Source organism: Aphidius gifuensis, linkage group LG5, assembly GCF_014905175.1.
Source record: "Aphidius gifuensis isolate YNYX2018 linkage group LG5, ASM1490517v1, whole genome shotgun sequence".
In the NCBI taxonomy this organism is placed as follows: Eukaryota; Metazoa; Arthropoda; class Insecta; order Hymenoptera; family Braconidae; genus Aphidius; species Aphidius gifuensis.
Window position 1 is genome coordinate 16,442,689 of NC_057792.1, and position 18,958 is coordinate 16,461,646.

The following is an 18,958-nucleotide window of genomic DNA, read 5'->3' on the forward strand; positions in this document are numbered from 1 at the left end:
TGAATATTGATTTTATAAATAACCCAATGAAATAATTTTTTTATATTCATATTTAGCTAATTATAATTTTCAACAAAGACTTATTATTATTCTAGCTCTACAAGCAAACTAAAGCAGTGATTTTTTTGTTGAAAAAAAAAGAAAAGAAAAACAAAGAACTTGGTCATTATTTTTTTAAAACTTGGCTACTTAGTAATTTGTTATTTTTTGTGTGCTGCTGCTGACTTGACGTCAAGAAAAAAAAATAATAAAAAAAGGGGTTAACAAGAAAATAAAATGGCAAGATTTAAAGGAGTGAGAGATGAATAAAAAAGACAAGTATTAGTTGAGAGGTATATGAAAAAGTGTGATGATAATAGAAAAAAGAATTGAAAAAAAAAAAAAATATAAAATAGTGAGATGGAGAGAAAACAGGGTCGCGCAGACGCAACAAAATAAATCCAGGTTTGTTAGTTATAATCGTACAGAATCGTAGTAGTAGTATCTATCCAGACTTGTGAAAAATGCAAAATTGCATGGGAGTGTCAACGGGTGTTCGAGTTTATCATAAAAACTTGAATATGCAACCAACTGGTATTTGTAATAAAATTGAAAATTATATATCTGAACTTAAACAATGGTAAGTTGAATCAATTTATTTTTTAAATAATTTCTTTTCGATTTTATTTGTCAATATTACATTTGATATTTTCCGGCATGCAAGAGGGTGGTTCCCGGCTTTGTATAGCTGTGTACACTGCGTAAATTTTCACACGCAATATTTATATCCTCAAAAAACAAAATACCAAAAATATAAAACTCCAAATAATGATCATTTTTAATTAAAAAAATAAAAAAACTAGATAAATAGTAATTTAAAATAATTTTTATTCATGTTTTTTATTTAACTTTTCATAACCGGCTTAATGATTAACCGTCGATTAATTTTTTTATGTTTAATTGCTTATCGATTACTTGAATTTTAATTAAATAAAATTAATTTTTAGGTCTGTTTGGAGGACAATTATTCTTGGACAATTTTTATCAATTGTATTGTACTGGCTAACACAATTAAATCATCATATAAATAAAGAATCATTAAAAAAATTACCAGTACCAACAGGTGAGAAAAATATACATTTGAATAATTTTAAATAAATGATAATAATTTATTTTTAAAAATTACAACAGCACAAAATTTACCACACTATGTTATGATGTGCCTGGTTTACACAACCTGGATGTCATGTAGGGGTGCTGGAAATGGTCTTATTTCCGTAATCAGATCACGTGGATGGAGATATTTATTGCTTGCATTAATTGACGTTGAAGCTAATACACTTATAACATCATCACATCAATTTACAAGCATCTCTAGTATTCAGGTATGTATTAAAAAAAAATTTCAATTTTTAATATAAACAAAATTAAAAAAAAGCAGCATCAACTTTTCATTAACTTTATCTGATTTTCCTCGTCAATTTATTCAATCAAAAATTTTTCTCTATTGAAAATATAATATATTTGTGAAACTTTATTTATCAATTTTTATAAATAATATTATTTATTTAGATTCTTGATTGTGTTGCAATACCAGTAGCATTGGCTTTATCCTGCTTGGTACTTGGTGTGAGATATAGAATTGTTCATATTGTTGGAATATCTATTTGTCTCATGGGAGTTGGCTGTCTTGTTTGGGCTGGTATTGATGAAAATAAAGATCCTGGTGTTAATGGTAAATTAAATAAATTAAGATTAATTTATTCTATTTTTAATTTTGTTTTTTTTTTTTTTCTAGGCAAAAATCAATTAGTTGGTGATATGCTTTGCCTGGGTGGTGCTGTATTATTTTCTGTAACAACTGTTCTTCAAGAACTTGCTGTTAAAACTGTTGACATTATTGAGTATCTTGGAATGATTGGTTTTTTTGGAACAATTCTCAGCATAACACAAGTGTAAATAAATTAATTTTTAAATATTTATATAACTATTTTATTTACTATTTGTTTTTGTTTTTTCAGGTGTTTTTTGGAACGTATTCAACTTGAAACTGTAACATGGAATATTGCAACTCCTGTTGTTATAACTGCATTGATTTTTTTTTGTGTAACACAATTTGTATTTTTTTCACTTGTTCCAGTAATATTATTTGAATCTGGTGCAACAGCATTACAATTGGCTCTGTTAAGTTCAGATTTTTTAAATGTTTTTATTGGAATGTTGAATCATCGTTACAAGGTAATTAATTACCATTGATATATGATTTTAAAGCTTTGGTTAATTAATTTTATTTTCATGAATTTTCAGTTTCATACATTATTTTTTCTTTCATTGGCATTGACAATGACTGGTATATTTATTTATGCTATTAAAAAAACACCAATGTCAACGAGTTCGCAGAGACAACAGTTGGTAGAAACACCAGCTCCAGATTACAGGTAAAATTATTGATATATTTTTGCAAATACTTTTTAATAATTGTATTAATTAAATGATAATTGTTTTTTCATTTTTAAAGTGATGTAATTTTGAGAGGAATGTCACAACCAACTTGTGGAGAAGTTGATGTCGTTGCTAATTTAGGTATGTCTGGACCAACTGGTACACTGGAAGCGATAAAGACAATGGAGACAATGGAAAATAATCAAGTTGTCGATTCAGGAAAATTACCATTGAGTGCAAGTTCAGACACTGCTTTTACTTCTTTTTATGGAAGCGAAGCAAATATGTAAAATAAATCATTTTTTTTTTTTTTTAATGCGAACCCTCTTCTCATCAAATTTTTTTTCATCACGAAAAAAGAAGAAGGGTGAAGAAAAAAAACTACACAAATCACAATGATTTATCAAAAACGTCCTCTTTTTTTTTTATTTTTTCAATAAAAAATTCGTTTGTTTTTTCGAACGTGGACCATGAGCAAATCGAGTATTTCTAGTTATCCTGGAATTTTTATATTATACGATGAAAAATTACATTAGAAATTTTTTTTTTAATGTAAGAAAAAAGTATTGACATTAATTTTTTTTTAAAATGCATATTTAACAATTTTTTTTCTTTCTGTTTGATAAGAAAAATAAACAAATTCCAATACGAATTAGATAATAATTTGCATGATTATAAAAATATAGAAAAAATACTACAAGTTTAGAAAAATATTTAAAATAATAATAATAATATCTTTAATTTTGTTCTGAGAGCAACAATTATGACTGAATAAGACAAATAATATTTGGGCTTATTTAAAAATTTGTTTCTTATTACGATAAAATTATCAAGTGATAGGAAAAAAAAAAACCAATCATTATTTTTAGATTTTAGATTGTTAGATTCATAGTTTTTCTTTTGTTAAAGTTAGAAAAAAATATAATTTACAGTATGATTGTATGGAAATTGATGAAATGAGTTAAATCAAAGAATTAAAAAAAATAAATAATAATGTAATTTTAGGGAATTTTATCATGCATATTTTATACGAATACTAAAAGTATGATAAATAAAAAAAAAGAAAAATTATTTCTTTTCAATATAATATTATGTAAATTTTTTTAAATCATTTTGTTAAATTTTTTCTTAATAAATAATATTGATAAAACAAATAAATATATTTTGAAATAATTTTATTACTTATATTTTTCAGTGCAAAAAAAATTTTAGTATATATAATTTTTTTATATTAAATTCCATCACAAATAAGATAATTTTTTTTACATTTTTGTTTTTTATTTGAAGAATTATTTGAGGTAAAAAAAAATTTGATAAGATTAATAAAAAAAGTCAAATGAAGAACTTTTAAGATTTTTTTTTTTTTTCTTACACGTGTCTTAGTTGTGAATAATAAATAAAAAGTATAATATAAATTTTATCAAGTATACAAAATCTAAGTACTTGAGTTACGTTAAAATTTATAAATTATTTTTTGGTTTTATTTTAAAACAAATAAATCATATCTTAATAAATTTATTTGAATATTTTTTGACCTATTTAAAAGACAGAAAAAAACGTCATTTATTAAACTAAAATTAAGTAAATAAAATAATAAATTAAAAAGAAATTTGAACAAGATTAAAAATATCTTATCATAGACTGTATAAAATCACAAATTTTATATTTTATTCCATTTATATTTCAAAAATTGAAACAGCTAGATCCAGATAATATTTCTTTTTCTTCTATACAAGTCATGTAAGTAAAAAATAAATAAATCAATCAAAAAGAAAATTAATTTTTAATTATTCGAAATCTTACGATTTTTTCTATTTTTTTAAGATAAAAGGATCAATAAATAATATGCATATCAATTTGAAAATAACTTATGGGTTGTTGATTGTTCTGATTGTTGTAACAAGAAGCAGCTATTCATTTGTAACATCATACATAAGTGGATATTGTTGTACAGCTGCTTGGACTGTTGGACCATTGAGCACAAAAGCTGCTTATGGAGATTTTATAAATTTAGACTTAAATTGCGATGTAATACGCTGTACATATAGAACTTGTGGAGAATCTGGTTTTATTAATGGAGTTTATTATGACACAAATTTACCAATGGAATGGAATACAACTGAAAACAGATTTAAACATGGAAGATTTTATTGCGGTCGAGGTGACTGTAATGCTGCTGGATGTAATTGTGATGGTGGCTGTTTAACGTATAATCTTCAAAATAGTCCAGGCATTTGAATATTAAATCAATAAATTCTCTGATAAATCATTTCACAGAAAATGAAAAAATAAAAATAAAAACTAAAATTTAATTCTCTTGTTATATTTCTTCAAATTGTCAACTAATTTTTTTAAGTTAAATACTTGCATTATATTTAAATAAAATATAAATATATATGTAATATTATTATTATGACAATAATTAAAAAAAAAATATGAATATAAAATTTAATAAGTTGTTTACTTTTATTTATTTACTCATCTCAACTGAATCAAGAACCAATGATAATGTATTTATCAACATAAAAAATATAAATTATTTTGCGTGGTCTTTTCTTCTCAAATTATTTTTTTTGTTGCTAACGAAATAAATTAAAAAATAATAGAAAACGGCAAACAGAAAGAAATTCATATGGAAGTGAGAAAAAAACAATGACCAATCAAATGTCCGGAAGACCAATGATGTTTGTCTTTTTTATAAAAGGTTATTAATTTTTAATTATTTAGTTTATATATTTATTTATTTATTTATTTATTTATTTATTTTCGAATCTTTGTCCATTGCTTATCAAATAAAAAATTCTACATAATATATTCATTAAACATGTGTTTAAACACTTGGATCATCTTTAATACCAGCCACCCAACAACCCCCGTCGCAATTACACCCAAAAATATTACATTGACCACGACCGCAGTAGCTATTTCCATGAACAAATTTTTGTTCACTCGTACTCCACTCCATCGGCAAATTATCTTCATAATAAACTCCATTGATGAATCCAGATTCTCCGCAAGTTCTGTATACACAACGTACCGCATCGCAATTTAAATCTAAATTTAAAAAATTTCCATAAGCAGCTTTTGTACTCAGTGGTCCAACAGTCCAAACCGCACGACAACATATTCCAGTTCCAAATGGTAATGTTACCGAACAAGTGTTTGTTGTTAGTGCAGCTAATACAATTAATAATGCCTTAATATACATTTTCAAAATAAAATGTTTTCTAAAACAAAAAAGACAAAGATTTTAAAATAATTAATTAATTAATTAATTGACAAAGTTTTTTTTTTTACTTACATAGTGTATATATGAAGCTGATAAAATTGTCTGGATCTAGTCTAATTTATTTGTTCTGTTCTCTCAAACACGTAACACTTTACAAAAAAGAAAAAAAATACAACGCGTGAATTTATTTAATTTTTATTGTGTATGATAAGATATTTTTTGTCTCATTTTAATTTTGCCTTAAATTGTAATTTATTATTTGCCTAACTACAGATACATTAAAAACGAACGAATAAAGAGCTTCATAAGTATGTGTTACTTGTATGTACAAATTAATTATATTTATAGAGCTTTATTTTTTATTTTTTTGCGCCATTTTACTGTTTCAACTTTATGTTACGCAATAAAGCAAATAACTAATAACGATTTAGGTCAAACAAAATTCAAAATATCTTATCATGTACAAAAAAAAATTGTATAAATTCATCTGATTTTTATTTTCCTTGTCCAGTATCATTTTTTTTAAAGAACAGTTGCAACAAATCAGACTAATAAATTCTGATAGTTTTCATTTTTTTCCACACCTCGTAAGTACAATAAATATAAAATTTAAATCTTTCATTATTGTAAAATATATTTATTTTATTTTTAAATAGAAAATATTTTATCAACCAATAAATTGACTATAAAAAAATTTCCATTGGAGATTAATAAATCATATCATAACAAGATTAAAAAAAAAAATGAAGTTGGTTTATGTATTATCAATTGTATTAATTGTACTAACAACAAAGAGCTGTTCATTGACAACACAATTGCTAGCTGGAATCTGTTGTAAATCAGCTTGGACAATTGGACCATTGAGCACCGAGGCTGCCTATGGCGGTTTTATGAATCTAGACTTAAGTTGTGATACATTACGATGTGTATACCGAACTTGTGGAGAATCTGGTTACATCAATGGAGTTTATTATGACAAAAATTTGCCAATGGAGTGGTCAACGGGTCAAAAAAAATTTGTACATGGAAATAGCTACTGCGGTTGGGGTAAATGTAATATTTTAGGATGTAATTGCAACGGGGGTTGTTTGGTGCCTGGCATTAAAGATCATCCAAATGTTTAAATATCAAAATAATAAATAATAAGAAAGAAAAAAGGAAAAATTACATTGAAATTTAATTTTATTGTTACTTTTAGATTGACAAATGACAAGTTATTTATTATAGAAATTTTATATTAGTTAGTAAGCAACAGCTCGTTCACCCAGTGGTCGAATAATTAATTCAGTTATTTGAACATTACTTGGGGCACCGATAACATATGTAACAGCATCGGCAATGTCTTTTGATTGAATATGTGGTTCAGACCATATTCCTTGATCAATTCCATTTGCTCCAGCAATATCAGTTTTTACCAAGCCTGGACAAAGATTCTGAAAAAAAAATATTAAAATTAATAAGCTGCTTGTTTCTTTTATTCATTTGTTTTTTTTTTTTAAATAATTAAATAGTAATAAATTATTACTGTGACACGAATTTTTTGACCCATCAATTCTGATCTAAGTGATTCAGAAAAACCAGTAACACCATGCTTTGTTGCTGGATATACGTTGACATCTAAATCAAGAAATTTATATACACGATGACCTTCAATACTGCAATAATAAAAACAATAATATATTATAAAAAATATAAATAAATAATTATAAAATTAATTGAATAATTTATACCTATTTATGTTGATAATAATACTTTCTAATTGTGATTCTCCTTTCATTATTTTTAATGCCTCTTTGGTGCACCAAATGACACCCAATAAATTAACACCCACAATTGTTTTAACTGTTTCATTTGTTATATCTAAAATTGAAAAATAAAAATTATAATGACAATAACAAATAAAAAATAATTAAATAAAATAATACCTGCAATTGATCCGGGAAATCCAAGTCCAGCATTGTTGACAAGAACTTGAATTGTTCCAACATTTTTTTTAATCCATTCAAATGCACTTTTAACATCATTTTCATTTGCAACGTCACATTGATGAGCATAAAATTTACCTTTTGCATCATTAAAATTATTCAATTCTTTCTAAAATAAATAATGAAATTAAAAAAATATTTAATAATTGTTTTTATTTTAATTTACTTTACCTCCATTTTTTCTTTTCTTCTTGCTAATCCAACAACATTTAAACCATGACGAAGCAAAGTTTTTGTTATTTCAAGGCCAATTCCAGCTGAGGCACCAGTTACAACTGCCACTTTATTATTCCAACGTTCCATTGTTATTTTTATTTATTAAATTGTTAAAACGAATTATGTTTGTCTATTCTAACCGAGTTACAAACATAAATGACAAGTTTATCAGGCATGCGAGCAGTATTTATAAGAAGAAATGTGGAAGGATCATTATGCAATATGATGATCTGACATTTTATGTCAAATGATAATTGATGATTTTATTTTTGCACAAAGTATATGCTTATTTGATTTTTTTTTTTATAATTACTAACTGTAGATTGTGGGTATCAATTATATTATATTTTTTTTTTCAGCATCAAAGTAAAAAAACCTTGAACATTGCACAACTTAGTTAATTGATAAAATATCAGTAGTTGATGAAAAAAATAAACATTCATTAACCGTCAGATACAAGTTAATCATGTTTTTTTTTTTTTAATTTTTTGACCTTAGAATAAAAAAAAAATTATGATATTTATTAATTTTTTTAAATTCATTTGTTTGAATTTTAATTTTGAAAAATTCAGTAGTTGTGGTACTGATAATAAGGCTACAAAGTAAAATATAAAGAAAGTGTTCAGTTATTATTTATTATATTCGTTAAAAAAAATAAAAACAAATATATAAATTTTATGAATAAAAAATATTTTAAAATATTTATTTAAAAATTAATAAAAAAAAAAAAAACTATTCAATGATTAAGTAACAAATAATTATTATTGATTATTGGTATACATATATTTGTTGTCAATTCATTTTATAATTATTATTTTTACAATAGTGTTTCTCCCAAAGGACGAATTGTCAATTCAGTTATTTGAACTCGTGGAGGAGTTGAAATAACATAAAAAATTGCATCGGCAATATCTTGAGACTCAAGGCATGGTAAATTTGTCACATGTTCACCAAAGTTATTAGCTTCTGCTATTTCTGTTGAAACATAGCCAGGACTTATGCTCTATAAAATTAAATAAAAAAAAATTAAAATTACATCATTTATTCAAATTTAATTTAATTTATTTACCGTAACACGAATTTTTTGACCAATCAGTTCACGTTGTAAGGTTTCAGTGAATCCAGTTATTGCATGTTTTGATGCTGGATAAGTATTGAAACCCAATTCACCGAAACAATAAACACGATGGCCTTGAATACTAAATATATATTTAAAATAATTAAATCTTGTGTTTGTTTTTCATACAGTGAATATAATTTTAATTTCACAAACCTATTAATGTTGATAATATGACCTTCAACTTTTGATTCTTTCATCACTGTCAATGCTTCTTTTGTACAATTAATTGTACCAAATAAATTAACATTCAAGATATTTTTTGACACAGCTAAATCCATATCTAATATTGAAAAAAAAAAATAGAAAATAATTGAATTTAAATAGATTACAAAAATATAAAAAATATAATTTTTACCTGCAAAATTTCCAATTACACCAAGACCAGCATTATTTATCAAAATTTGTACAACTCCAATATTTTTTTTGATCCATTCAAATGCTTGTTTAACATCATCTTCACTTGACACATCACATTTAATTGGATAAAATTTACCTTTACAAGTTTTTCCCAAATTACCAATTTCTGCCTGATGAATGCGATGGTAAAAATTATTCCAAATAAATAATAAAATAAAATACGTATTTATATATTTATAATAATTAATCTTACCTCCATTTTTTCCTTTCTTCTGGCTAATCCAACGACAATTAAACCTTCTTTAATAAAAGTTTTAGCTATTGATAAACCAATGCCAGATGAAGCACCAGTAACAATAGCTATTTTACCAACCCAACGATTCATTTTTTTAAAATTGATTAATCAATGATGATAGCACTTGCAAAGTTGACAAGATACTGGACTTTACTGAGTTATCAACTCGTTTATTTATAATGTCAACTGACTAGTTAAATTATACTTGATTACGTCAAATTTTATTCGACATTATCAATACATTAATTCACCAACACAGTCTATAATTTATTCACCAATAATTCTCATACTTATTCCACTCAGGATGATAAGTAAAAATTAAAATCTCGAGAAAAATTAAAATATTGCAATAATATTATTGAAATGAGTTAAAAAAATAAAATTAATCATCTATTAGAAAAAAATATCATTGTGAATAATTAATTGTAGATTATTGATTGTTCAATTGAGAATTTGCATTTTAAGAAAAATTTCAAGGTAAAATTAATTACAATCGTTTTATTTTTACGAAATTTTTATAATTTTATTTTATAGAAAAATTGTAATTTGTATTGACTGCACTTGTAAGATTTTCTATTTATATAATTGTCTAATAAAAAATTTTATCAGCAAAGATGAAACAGTGAAAGTACATTTTAAAATCAACTCATGTGTTTCTAAGTTGTATTTATTCAGTTATACTCTCGACTCAGTATCATCTTCACTGTAAATATTCTTAAATGCAATATTGAAAATAAATACTGTGATGTTTTTTTGCTTGATGCCTTTATTAAAATATAAATATATTATTACATAATTCATGTGAAAATTATTTCTTGTGAATTTTTTAAAATTTTAAATATTGGAATTTCATAAACAAGGTGAGTTTATCTGTATAATATTTTACATAAAATACTCTCGATTGTTCAAATTTATGATTAATATCATACCGAATATACCGTGTAATTATAATCTATGTAAATTACTTGATAATTTATCAAAAAACATATTTTTTTTTCATAACATTTATTATAACAAAAAGAAAAAAATTCATTTAAATTTTCACTATTGTATTGTAAAACTCATTGTTTGATATTTCAATAGATTAGATAATTTAATCCCTATGTAATTAAAATTTTAATTATACAACAAGATATTTAAAAAAAAAAAAAAAGTAAATCATATCTCTCTCATTGCTAAAAAAATAAATATATCTTTTATTGAAAAAAAAAATTTAAAAAACGTTTAATAATTTTTTTTATTTTTAATTAAAACTAAATACTATTCACACGATGATTTTATTTTTTAAATTCACTTTGTCATTAGCATAATAAGCTCGTTATTTTTCCTTTTTAATCAACAGTATAATTTATCATAAAAAAAATCTTATCAACACTGTCAAAGTGTCACGACTTGATGAACAAAACATGCTATTGTAATTCTCGTTAAGCAAAAAACTGAATCATTTAAATAAAAATTATAATAGTATAATTATAATACCAGTAAAAAATAAAATAAAAAATAAAAATTACGAGGGTATAAAAAAAAGATATAATAATAATAATAAAGACAAAAGAAATGTACAGTGAATCACTTGGTGAAAGGATAAGATGAAAAAAAATTTATGGAAATGATAGTTAAAATAATAATAAAGATTGAAAAATGATATACGAAAAATATTTTGTTGTAATATATTATACAAACAGCATAACTAAAGCCAACATGTGCAAAATTTTTAATGTAAAAAGTTAAATTATATGTATATGTATGGATGCAATCACGAGTTGTATCTATATAGTTATAAACATCGTGCGAATTTTAAGCTTGTAACTAAATATGCTAAGGAAAAGATGTACATATATATAGTAAATAAATATAATATCTATATACAAAATGGTACTTGAGACTTTACTGCGTCTCAAATTTACCCTAAGTAAAATATTTAAAAACTTCCTTCTAGTTTAAAATAACATCATTAAACATAAGCATTAAATTTCATAATTATTTAAATAATTTAAAAATATAATAACAACAATTATGTCATTGATAAAATTAATGATAATTGCTTATTTAATTATTTAAAGAATTTATCTTTCTATTATTTTTGATCTTGGTAAATTATTATTGACTAGTCATGCGTAATTTTTTAATGAAAAAAAATAAATAAAAATTGTTTAAGAGTGTAAGAGTGATGTAAGAGCTATTATTTGATATTTTCTGCTTTCTAAAAACGGAAGTTTAAATATGCAAGTGCATTGAGATGATGATCAATTTAGCTTATTTTTTTACCACGTGGTTTATTTATTTTTTTTTTGTCTAGGTCAATAATTAACATAAAAAAAAATTGCAGTTTTTTTTTCTTCCGTATTTTTCTATGTAATTTTTTTTTTTTTTAGAAGATTTTATTCTTTTCTCATGATGATGTTTCGAGTGAAAATACATTATGGGTTATTAAAAATGCACTTTCATTTTGTTAATATATCAATTTATATTTTTTTTTTTGTAATTACCATGAACATCTATTTCGTCACATTGCAAATATAGAAGAGATAAATTTTATTTACTTTTTTTTTTTATACACTTTGTGATGTTGATGAATATACTCTGTAAATTTCGACATAAATTAATGTTTTATTTATTTTTTCTAGGAGAGACAAAATCATTGTGAATGATAATACCAAAAAATAAATCAAGAGTTTTCATAAAAATAATAATTAATTAGAATGAAAAAATTACATGAAATATTGAGTCTTCGATGGATCCTGTTACTGTTGAGTTTAACGCAACTGGTTCACAGTCAAAAGGTTAATAAAATATTAAAATCATTGAACTTTCTATATTTATAAATACAAGTTTACGTAAAAATTGATCATTAAATAAATATATATTTTTTTTAAATATAAAATTTAGCAACATTTATTTAAATTTATTGACTAAGAATTGTGTCTCATACCGTGTGAAGCAGAGCGCGTAGAATTGGAAGCATCTGTGATTATATTGCAAAATAAACAAGAGTTTTAAATCAAATAAAAAACATTTATATATATTGCATCTCATATTATCCAGGATGCAAATAATAAAATGTTCCAGATTTCATCCCACCTCGGGTGAGGTCTATTACAAAACTAAATTTTTTTTTTTTACCTTTCAAATCGGCTAACAATGGAAAATCATAATTTAATATTTTTATCTACTATTGATCAAGACATTTTCCATCTGTGTATTAATATTTGTAAGATAAAAATAAAAATATTGACATGATTTTTATCTTATTATTTAGCAAAAACGACAGATATTTCGTGAACAAGTGTTACCAGCTCTTGGAGGTAAAATACCTGAAGAAGCATTTAGAACAGACAGGTTGGCTTTAAATCGTCTCAATAAAGAAGGCATTACTATTGTTGATGGTGTCATACTTGAAGCACGTAATGTGGAAAAACATCCAACCGACATACGTTCAATGCCTGAATTAATCAAGGTATAATTAATAATTTTTAATTTGATAAAATTAATTGACAAAAATATCAACTTTTTTGTGTGATAAATTCCAAAGAAAAAACAACAAATGATTATTAATTAAAATAAAAAATTTCTATCGAAATAATTCGATTTTTCTATCTTTAATTTGGTGATTTTTTTGTTGTTATTTTTCAAGGATAATTATTGATACTCATCACTAAAATTAGAGAGTAATAAGAGATCAGTACTTCAATTGTTGTACTGACCTTGCACAATTATTATTATAATTTTATACTATTACAAAATAAACCACTAATGTAAATCGTGATTTGAGAAAAAAAAAAAAAAAGAGTTTAAATTATATATGCATTTTGAAATAATTAGTTTTGATATTACGATTAATTTTAAAACAAACAATTGAAGATAAAAAAATAAAACAAAGTAATCATTAAATGATTTATCAGTTAAAAAAAATAATATATTTACTATATAGGTTTATGCAACTTCAGATGAAAGATATGTACCACCAGAAGGACGATATGATCAACGAAAAACAGTTGACACGACTTATGTTATAAGAATGCCAATTGATAATAATGAAAATAATAAAAAACAAATTGTTAATAATTATCAAAAGCCAATATCATATGAAATACAACAACCAAAAGCTCATACTTTTGTTAATTTTTATCCTATTGATCCAAGTGTTAAGCCAAAAATTTATAAACCAATTTTCAGTCCATTGACATTACCAGCAAGTGAAATATTAGTTGGAAAACCTTATTATCAATCATCGTGGACTGTACCATATGATTGGGAAAATAGCCACACATTATTGGATAATTTTTATTACAAAAATAACAATGATTTCAACACACATCAGGTATTTTCTAATTTATTTCGACAATTTATTTCTAGATATACATTTATTTTCATTCTAGATCATTGGAAATTACGATGAATTTTTATATAATTTTCATGATCGTTTATCGAGGCATATAACTAGTGATGATAATCACAATATTGATAAAAAAAATAATTTAAAAAACTCATATGAAAGATTAGAATCAACTGAACCAACTAAAATTCCATTAACGAAATTTTCATGTGAAGGAAAAACTGGAACGTTTGCTGATGTCGAAACAAAATGCACGGTAATTTAAATATTTTTTTTTTGTGATGAACAGTATTTTTTTATTCAATAGATTTGTCAAAGTTGAGTATGTATGTAATTTATGTGATGAATACTTTGTTATGTTTCCTGATGAAAGGAAAAAAAAATTATGATAAATTGATAGATTATGTAATTGTTAAAATGAATAAATTCATTGTGTTATTATTTGCATTAACAATAAATCATTGTAGTATTATTATACAAATAATTTTTTATTAATATTGTTTTTTTTTGTTAAAGGTTTTTCATGAATGTTCGGGTTGGTCAAAGACATCGTCATTATGTCCAGTTGGTACAGCGTACAGTGAAATTACAAAAAGATGTGACTGGTCAAATACAGTTAGCTGCAATTTGTAGTTGATAAAAAATTAAAAAATACTCATCAAATTTTACTACAGATATAATTTAAGTATAATAAAATACTCGTATAAATTTAACGAGTATATTTTTTAAATAATAATATGATAAAGAAGTGTTTTTACTAACGATAATGTAGAAAATATATATTTTTCATAAATTCTCGATAAAGAAGATAGTTTTAAATTTTATAAAAATCATTTAAAAATAAATATAAAAGTATATGTTAATTTTGATACTAATGGTTCATTATGTTTATTTATTTTCAAGCAGTACTAAGATTTAATTAAAATAAAAGTTTTAATCTATAAATTTAAAATCCATGTGATAATAAATACACAAATGAAGGATATTAATTTAAAAAAGAGAAAAAGAAACTTTGTATAAAGTTTAATACAAGTGTGAATCCATAGATATTCTTAGCATTAAATCCAATGGGAAATTTTCAAGGAAGCTTTTCGAAGCTTCTTTGTAATTTACGACTTTGTTTTCTTCTTTTCAAATAAGTAAAATTATACATACCAGTAGAATGAGATACGAGAGAAAAACCACCCTACTGTTTTCCAATCTTTTTGAATTTTCAAAAACTTTATTTAACAAACTAGAATAATACATTAGGCACCTTATTTTATTTCTTTATTTTGTATTTTTAATTTTTTTTTTATTTTTAAACAAGAATTTCTCGAAAAGCATTCTTTACTTTTTATTTTATTTTTACGCAAGCTCGTTATGGTGTTTCAATTCAAAGCTAAAATTCATAGCAATAAACTCAAGCATCTCTACAACACAAAGGGAAAAATAAAATATAATTTTTACATAATGTAAAAATATAAAGAACAATATGAAAATTAAAATAGAAAAAAAGAAAAATTAGAATAATGAAAATGACAACACCTTGGGACAAATTCACATAGGAGGGGCAAAAAAAAAAGGAGAAAAAAGAGAAAAAAAAATTTGCAAAGACATTCAGTGTTACTTTCTCTGTGACATAATTATTTTATACACGGTTAAGGGAGGCTTGAACAACTCCAGCTGGACCAGTTTAACGTCAAACACTGTGCAGTCATGGCTAATAAGAGTTTTAATAAAAATATTTGTTTAATCACAATTATCATCGTGGGATTCACCATCGTAATTGGACAGGTAATGAATTTAAAAAATTTAAAAATTACCCAATAATAATAATAAATCAATTTATCTTTTTGTTGAATGATACATGATGGCGCCAGTGTTGCCAATAAAATTTCCAATCAGCGAAGAAAAAAAATTCAACAGATAATTTCAAGTTCTTAAAATTTTTATAAAATACATTTTTAAAATATATGATAAATTTTTAATAGATTTATTTTTGTTGATAAATTTTAACCTTGGCTTTTAAATATAAAATTTAAATTAATATTAACAATCAAATATTGATTTCATTATTTATTTATTTTTTTTCTGTTTTTTTTTTTTTTAATTCCCCAAGATATAATATTGAAAATATTTATTGACTAAATGATTGATGAATGGACTCTAATTTTATGCTTCATTTATTTCAAAAATTTCATAATAAATAAAAAAAATAATTGTCTTTATTTTATTATTATTATTTATGTTGTTTAGAATCATCAAAATTTTAGAATTAATATTCAAGATGCAGCTTATGTTGATTATGATGAACAGAATTATCAGCCAATAGTTGCACAAAAGAAGCCAATATTAATAAGTAAAAAACCAAATAAAAATGAACAAGATTTTAGTAAAATACCGGGTATACCAGGTATCGATTTTCCACTATATCATCAAGTACCACAAACGACTTTTTCATGTTCAAAAGTACCATTTGTACCCGGTATGTATGCCAACGTCGAGACAGGCTGTCAGGTAAGCTTGCCAAAACATTTTCTTTGTTTTTCCATTTGGATTTGTATTTTTTTACTTATTTTTCATTCTTTTACATTTATTTATCATAAAATATTATTTCTTATTTTTATCATTCATGTCAGAGTAACCCTATACTATCACAAATTGAAAAAGAAAAAAATAAAATAAAAGTATTGAGAATTATTACAAGGACGATTGATTGTAATAAGACTGTACATTTATCTTTGCAGACAAATAAATTTTGTATATTATAAATTTAATAAGATATTTTTACTTTTGAAAATAATTATTCTAAAGAGAGATCAATATTTATTTGTGATAATAATAATATTTGATATTGAAAAATTGTGTTTATTATGGTAATTGAATTTATGATGTTTATAAATTAGCAAATTAATAATAAAAATATTATATGATGAACGAGTTTGAAAGGCGGAAATTAAAGAAAATATATTTTGATGTCTCCGTATGTATTTCAAATGTAAAAATAATTTTATTAAAATTATAATAGTAATTGTCACTTGTTGGTAGAAATTTCGAAAGTATAAAAAACCACAATTTGTCATTTTAAAAAATTTTTTAAAATTAAAATATTTTTAATTCTAAATAATATATAAAATTGTGCGGTGTTTTATTTCAAGAAATTTCAACAGTTAATATTTAAACATGTACACTGTGTCACGCGATTTATCTTGCAACTAGAAAAAAAAAGTAAAAAAAAAAATTTAAAGGAAAAAAAAAAATGATTCTAAAAATATGTCAATATTTCAAAGTAACGAAAATTTAAATCGAAAATTTTTTCATGTGGTAAAACGTGTGTGAGATGTCAGATGATATATTTTTTTTTTTCATTTTTTCTGTCGATATAGTCAGTTGATGTAAAATATCTCAGGTATATATATGAATCACATGTTTTATCAGTTACAAGTCAAAAGAGAATTGGAGCACAAGGCACTATTATATAAGAAAAAGTCGGTCTGGTATTACAAAGGCCTCAAGGCAAAATTGTTAACAAAAAAAAAAATAATAAAGTAAAATAAACCACGGGTAACAAAATACTCGAGTTTTTCCAACTTGCTTAGTTAATATATTATTAATAAAAAAATCAAAGACATTTACAATATTAAATTTAACAAATAAATTCATAAAAACTGCATAAACAATATAATAAAATATAATAAAATTCAATAAAATTTATATTTTTTCATTCTACATTTATATATACCTCTATTATGATATCATAAAATCTGACAATAAATATTTCCATGTAATTTTAAATTTCACTAACAAGTACTCGAGATAAAAAAAAAATAGATAGATAAAATTAGATCGAATTTAAATTGCAAATATTTAATAAAATCTAAATAATTTATCAGGTGAATTTTAGCTATAATTATTTCGTAATTAACATTACTCATCAATTTTATTGAATGAAAAAAATAAAGTTCAATTTAAAATTAAAAAAAAAAAATATATATAAAAAATAATAATTTAAAATCATGATATTTATTGTGTAATTTAATGATAATAATCTTGATAACTATATATATTTATAATCAAAATAACTGATTGAGATTTTTGATAGTAAGAAATATAAGAATTTTATATTTAAAAAAAAATAATATTATGATGAAATTTTTTTTTATGATTCAGCATTGAGAATGGTCAGTTTTATAATGAAAATAAAATAATCTACTTTTTTAATTTATTAAATACTGATATAATTATAAACAAGTATAAAATATTTATTATTATGTCATAATAATTTGCTTTTTTACTTTTTTAAATTTTGATCAGGCTTATCACACGTGTCATGATGGAAGAGAGGGTGAACAAGGTGCAAGTTTTCTTTGCAGTAATGGTACTCTATTCAATCAAAAAATATTTTCATGTGACTGGTGGTACAATGTCAATTGTGCTGATGCACCACGTCTATACAGGTGAAAAATAAATTGCACATTCTACTCTATATAATTTTTTTTATTTATTTTCAAATGGAAATAAAAAAAATATTTATCTCTCTTTGCATTCCTCGTAAATTCCCATAAAAGTGAAATTTTTTTTTTTTCATTATTTCATCATAATGCGTTTTTTTTTAAAAAAACTATTTTATTATTATTATTTTTTTTTCAGTTTAAATGGCGATCTTGAAACGAATCCATTTGTTCCAAATGACAGAAAAGAGGCAATACGTCGTCAACGTTTATTAAATTCACAATTAAAAAAATAATTTTTCTATTATCACCAAAATATTATGAACCCAAATATATATGTTGTTTTCTTTTAATTTAATTATCTCATTCTTTTATAAAAAAAAATATATTTACTTTTATCTTACATGTAAATAAAAAGTAAAAATAAAATTTTTATTGTTAATGCATTATAAAATATGTCTTTATTTGCATAATTTTTATAATCAAAAATAATATAATATCATTATGATTATTGCAACATGTTTACAAAGTGATTATGCATTTATTTATTTATTTATTTATTTATT

The 18,958-nt window shown here is 23.4% G+C and overlaps 4 protein-coding genes across 4 annotated transcripts; 2 read left to right on the plus strand and 2 right to left on the minus strand.

Moving 5' to 3' along the window:
• Positions 1 to 338: 338 nt before the first annotated feature.
• Positions 339 to 2,917, plus strand: LOC122857923 (solute carrier family 35 member F2-like). Its single transcript, XM_044160469.1, has 8 exons — positions 339 to 619; positions 987 to 1,102; positions 1,171 to 1,364; positions 1,552 to 1,714; positions 1,778 to 1,934; positions 2,001 to 2,217; positions 2,287 to 2,417; positions 2,498 to 2,917. Exons 1-8 carry the CDS (start codon positions 504 to 506, stop codon positions 2,709 to 2,711), a joined length of 1,308 nt encoding a protein of 435 aa, XP_044016404.1. The 5' UTR covers positions 339 to 503; the 3' UTR covers positions 2,712 to 2,917.
• Positions 2,918 to 6,813: 3,896 nt separating this feature from the next.
• On the minus strand, positions 6,814 to 7,938 carry LOC122857924 (farnesol dehydrogenase-like). The gene is made up of 5 exons (XM_044160470.1): positions 7,807 to 7,938; positions 7,576 to 7,744; positions 7,381 to 7,510; positions 7,176 to 7,305; positions 6,814 to 7,083 (listed from the first exon to the last, which is right to left on the minus strand). The coding sequence occupies exons 1-5, from the start codon at positions 7,936 to 7,938 to the stop codon at positions 6,892 to 6,894; spliced, it is 753 nt and encodes a 250-aa protein (XP_044016405.1). The 3' UTR covers positions 6,814 to 6,891.
• On the minus strand, positions 7,807 to 9,843 carry LOC122857925 (farnesol dehydrogenase-like). The gene is made up of 5 exons (XM_044160471.1): positions 9,582 to 9,843; positions 9,327 to 9,498; positions 9,125 to 9,251; positions 8,921 to 9,050; positions 7,807 to 8,854 (listed from the first exon to the last, which is right to left on the minus strand). The coding sequence occupies exons 1-5, from the start codon at positions 9,711 to 9,713 to the stop codon at positions 8,669 to 8,671; spliced, it is 747 nt and encodes a 248-aa protein (XP_044016406.1). The 5' UTR covers positions 9,714 to 9,843; the 3' UTR covers positions 7,807 to 8,668.
• Positions 9,844 to 10,319: 476 nt separating this feature from the next.
• On the plus strand, positions 10,320 to 18,745 carry LOC122856498. Its single transcript, XM_044158173.1, has 10 exons — positions 10,320 to 10,483; positions 12,251 to 12,406; positions 12,883 to 13,080; positions 13,555 to 13,944; positions 14,003 to 14,215; positions 14,476 to 14,588; positions 15,609 to 15,735; positions 16,198 to 16,458; positions 18,256 to 18,398; positions 18,592 to 18,745. Exons 2-10 carry the CDS (start codon positions 12,326 to 12,328, stop codon positions 18,686 to 18,688), a joined length of 1,623 nt encoding a protein of 540 aa, XP_044014108.1. The 5' UTR covers positions 10,320 to 10,483; positions 12,251 to 12,325; the 3' UTR covers positions 18,689 to 18,745.
• The last annotated feature ends 213 nt before the right edge of the window (positions 18,746 to 18,958 follow it).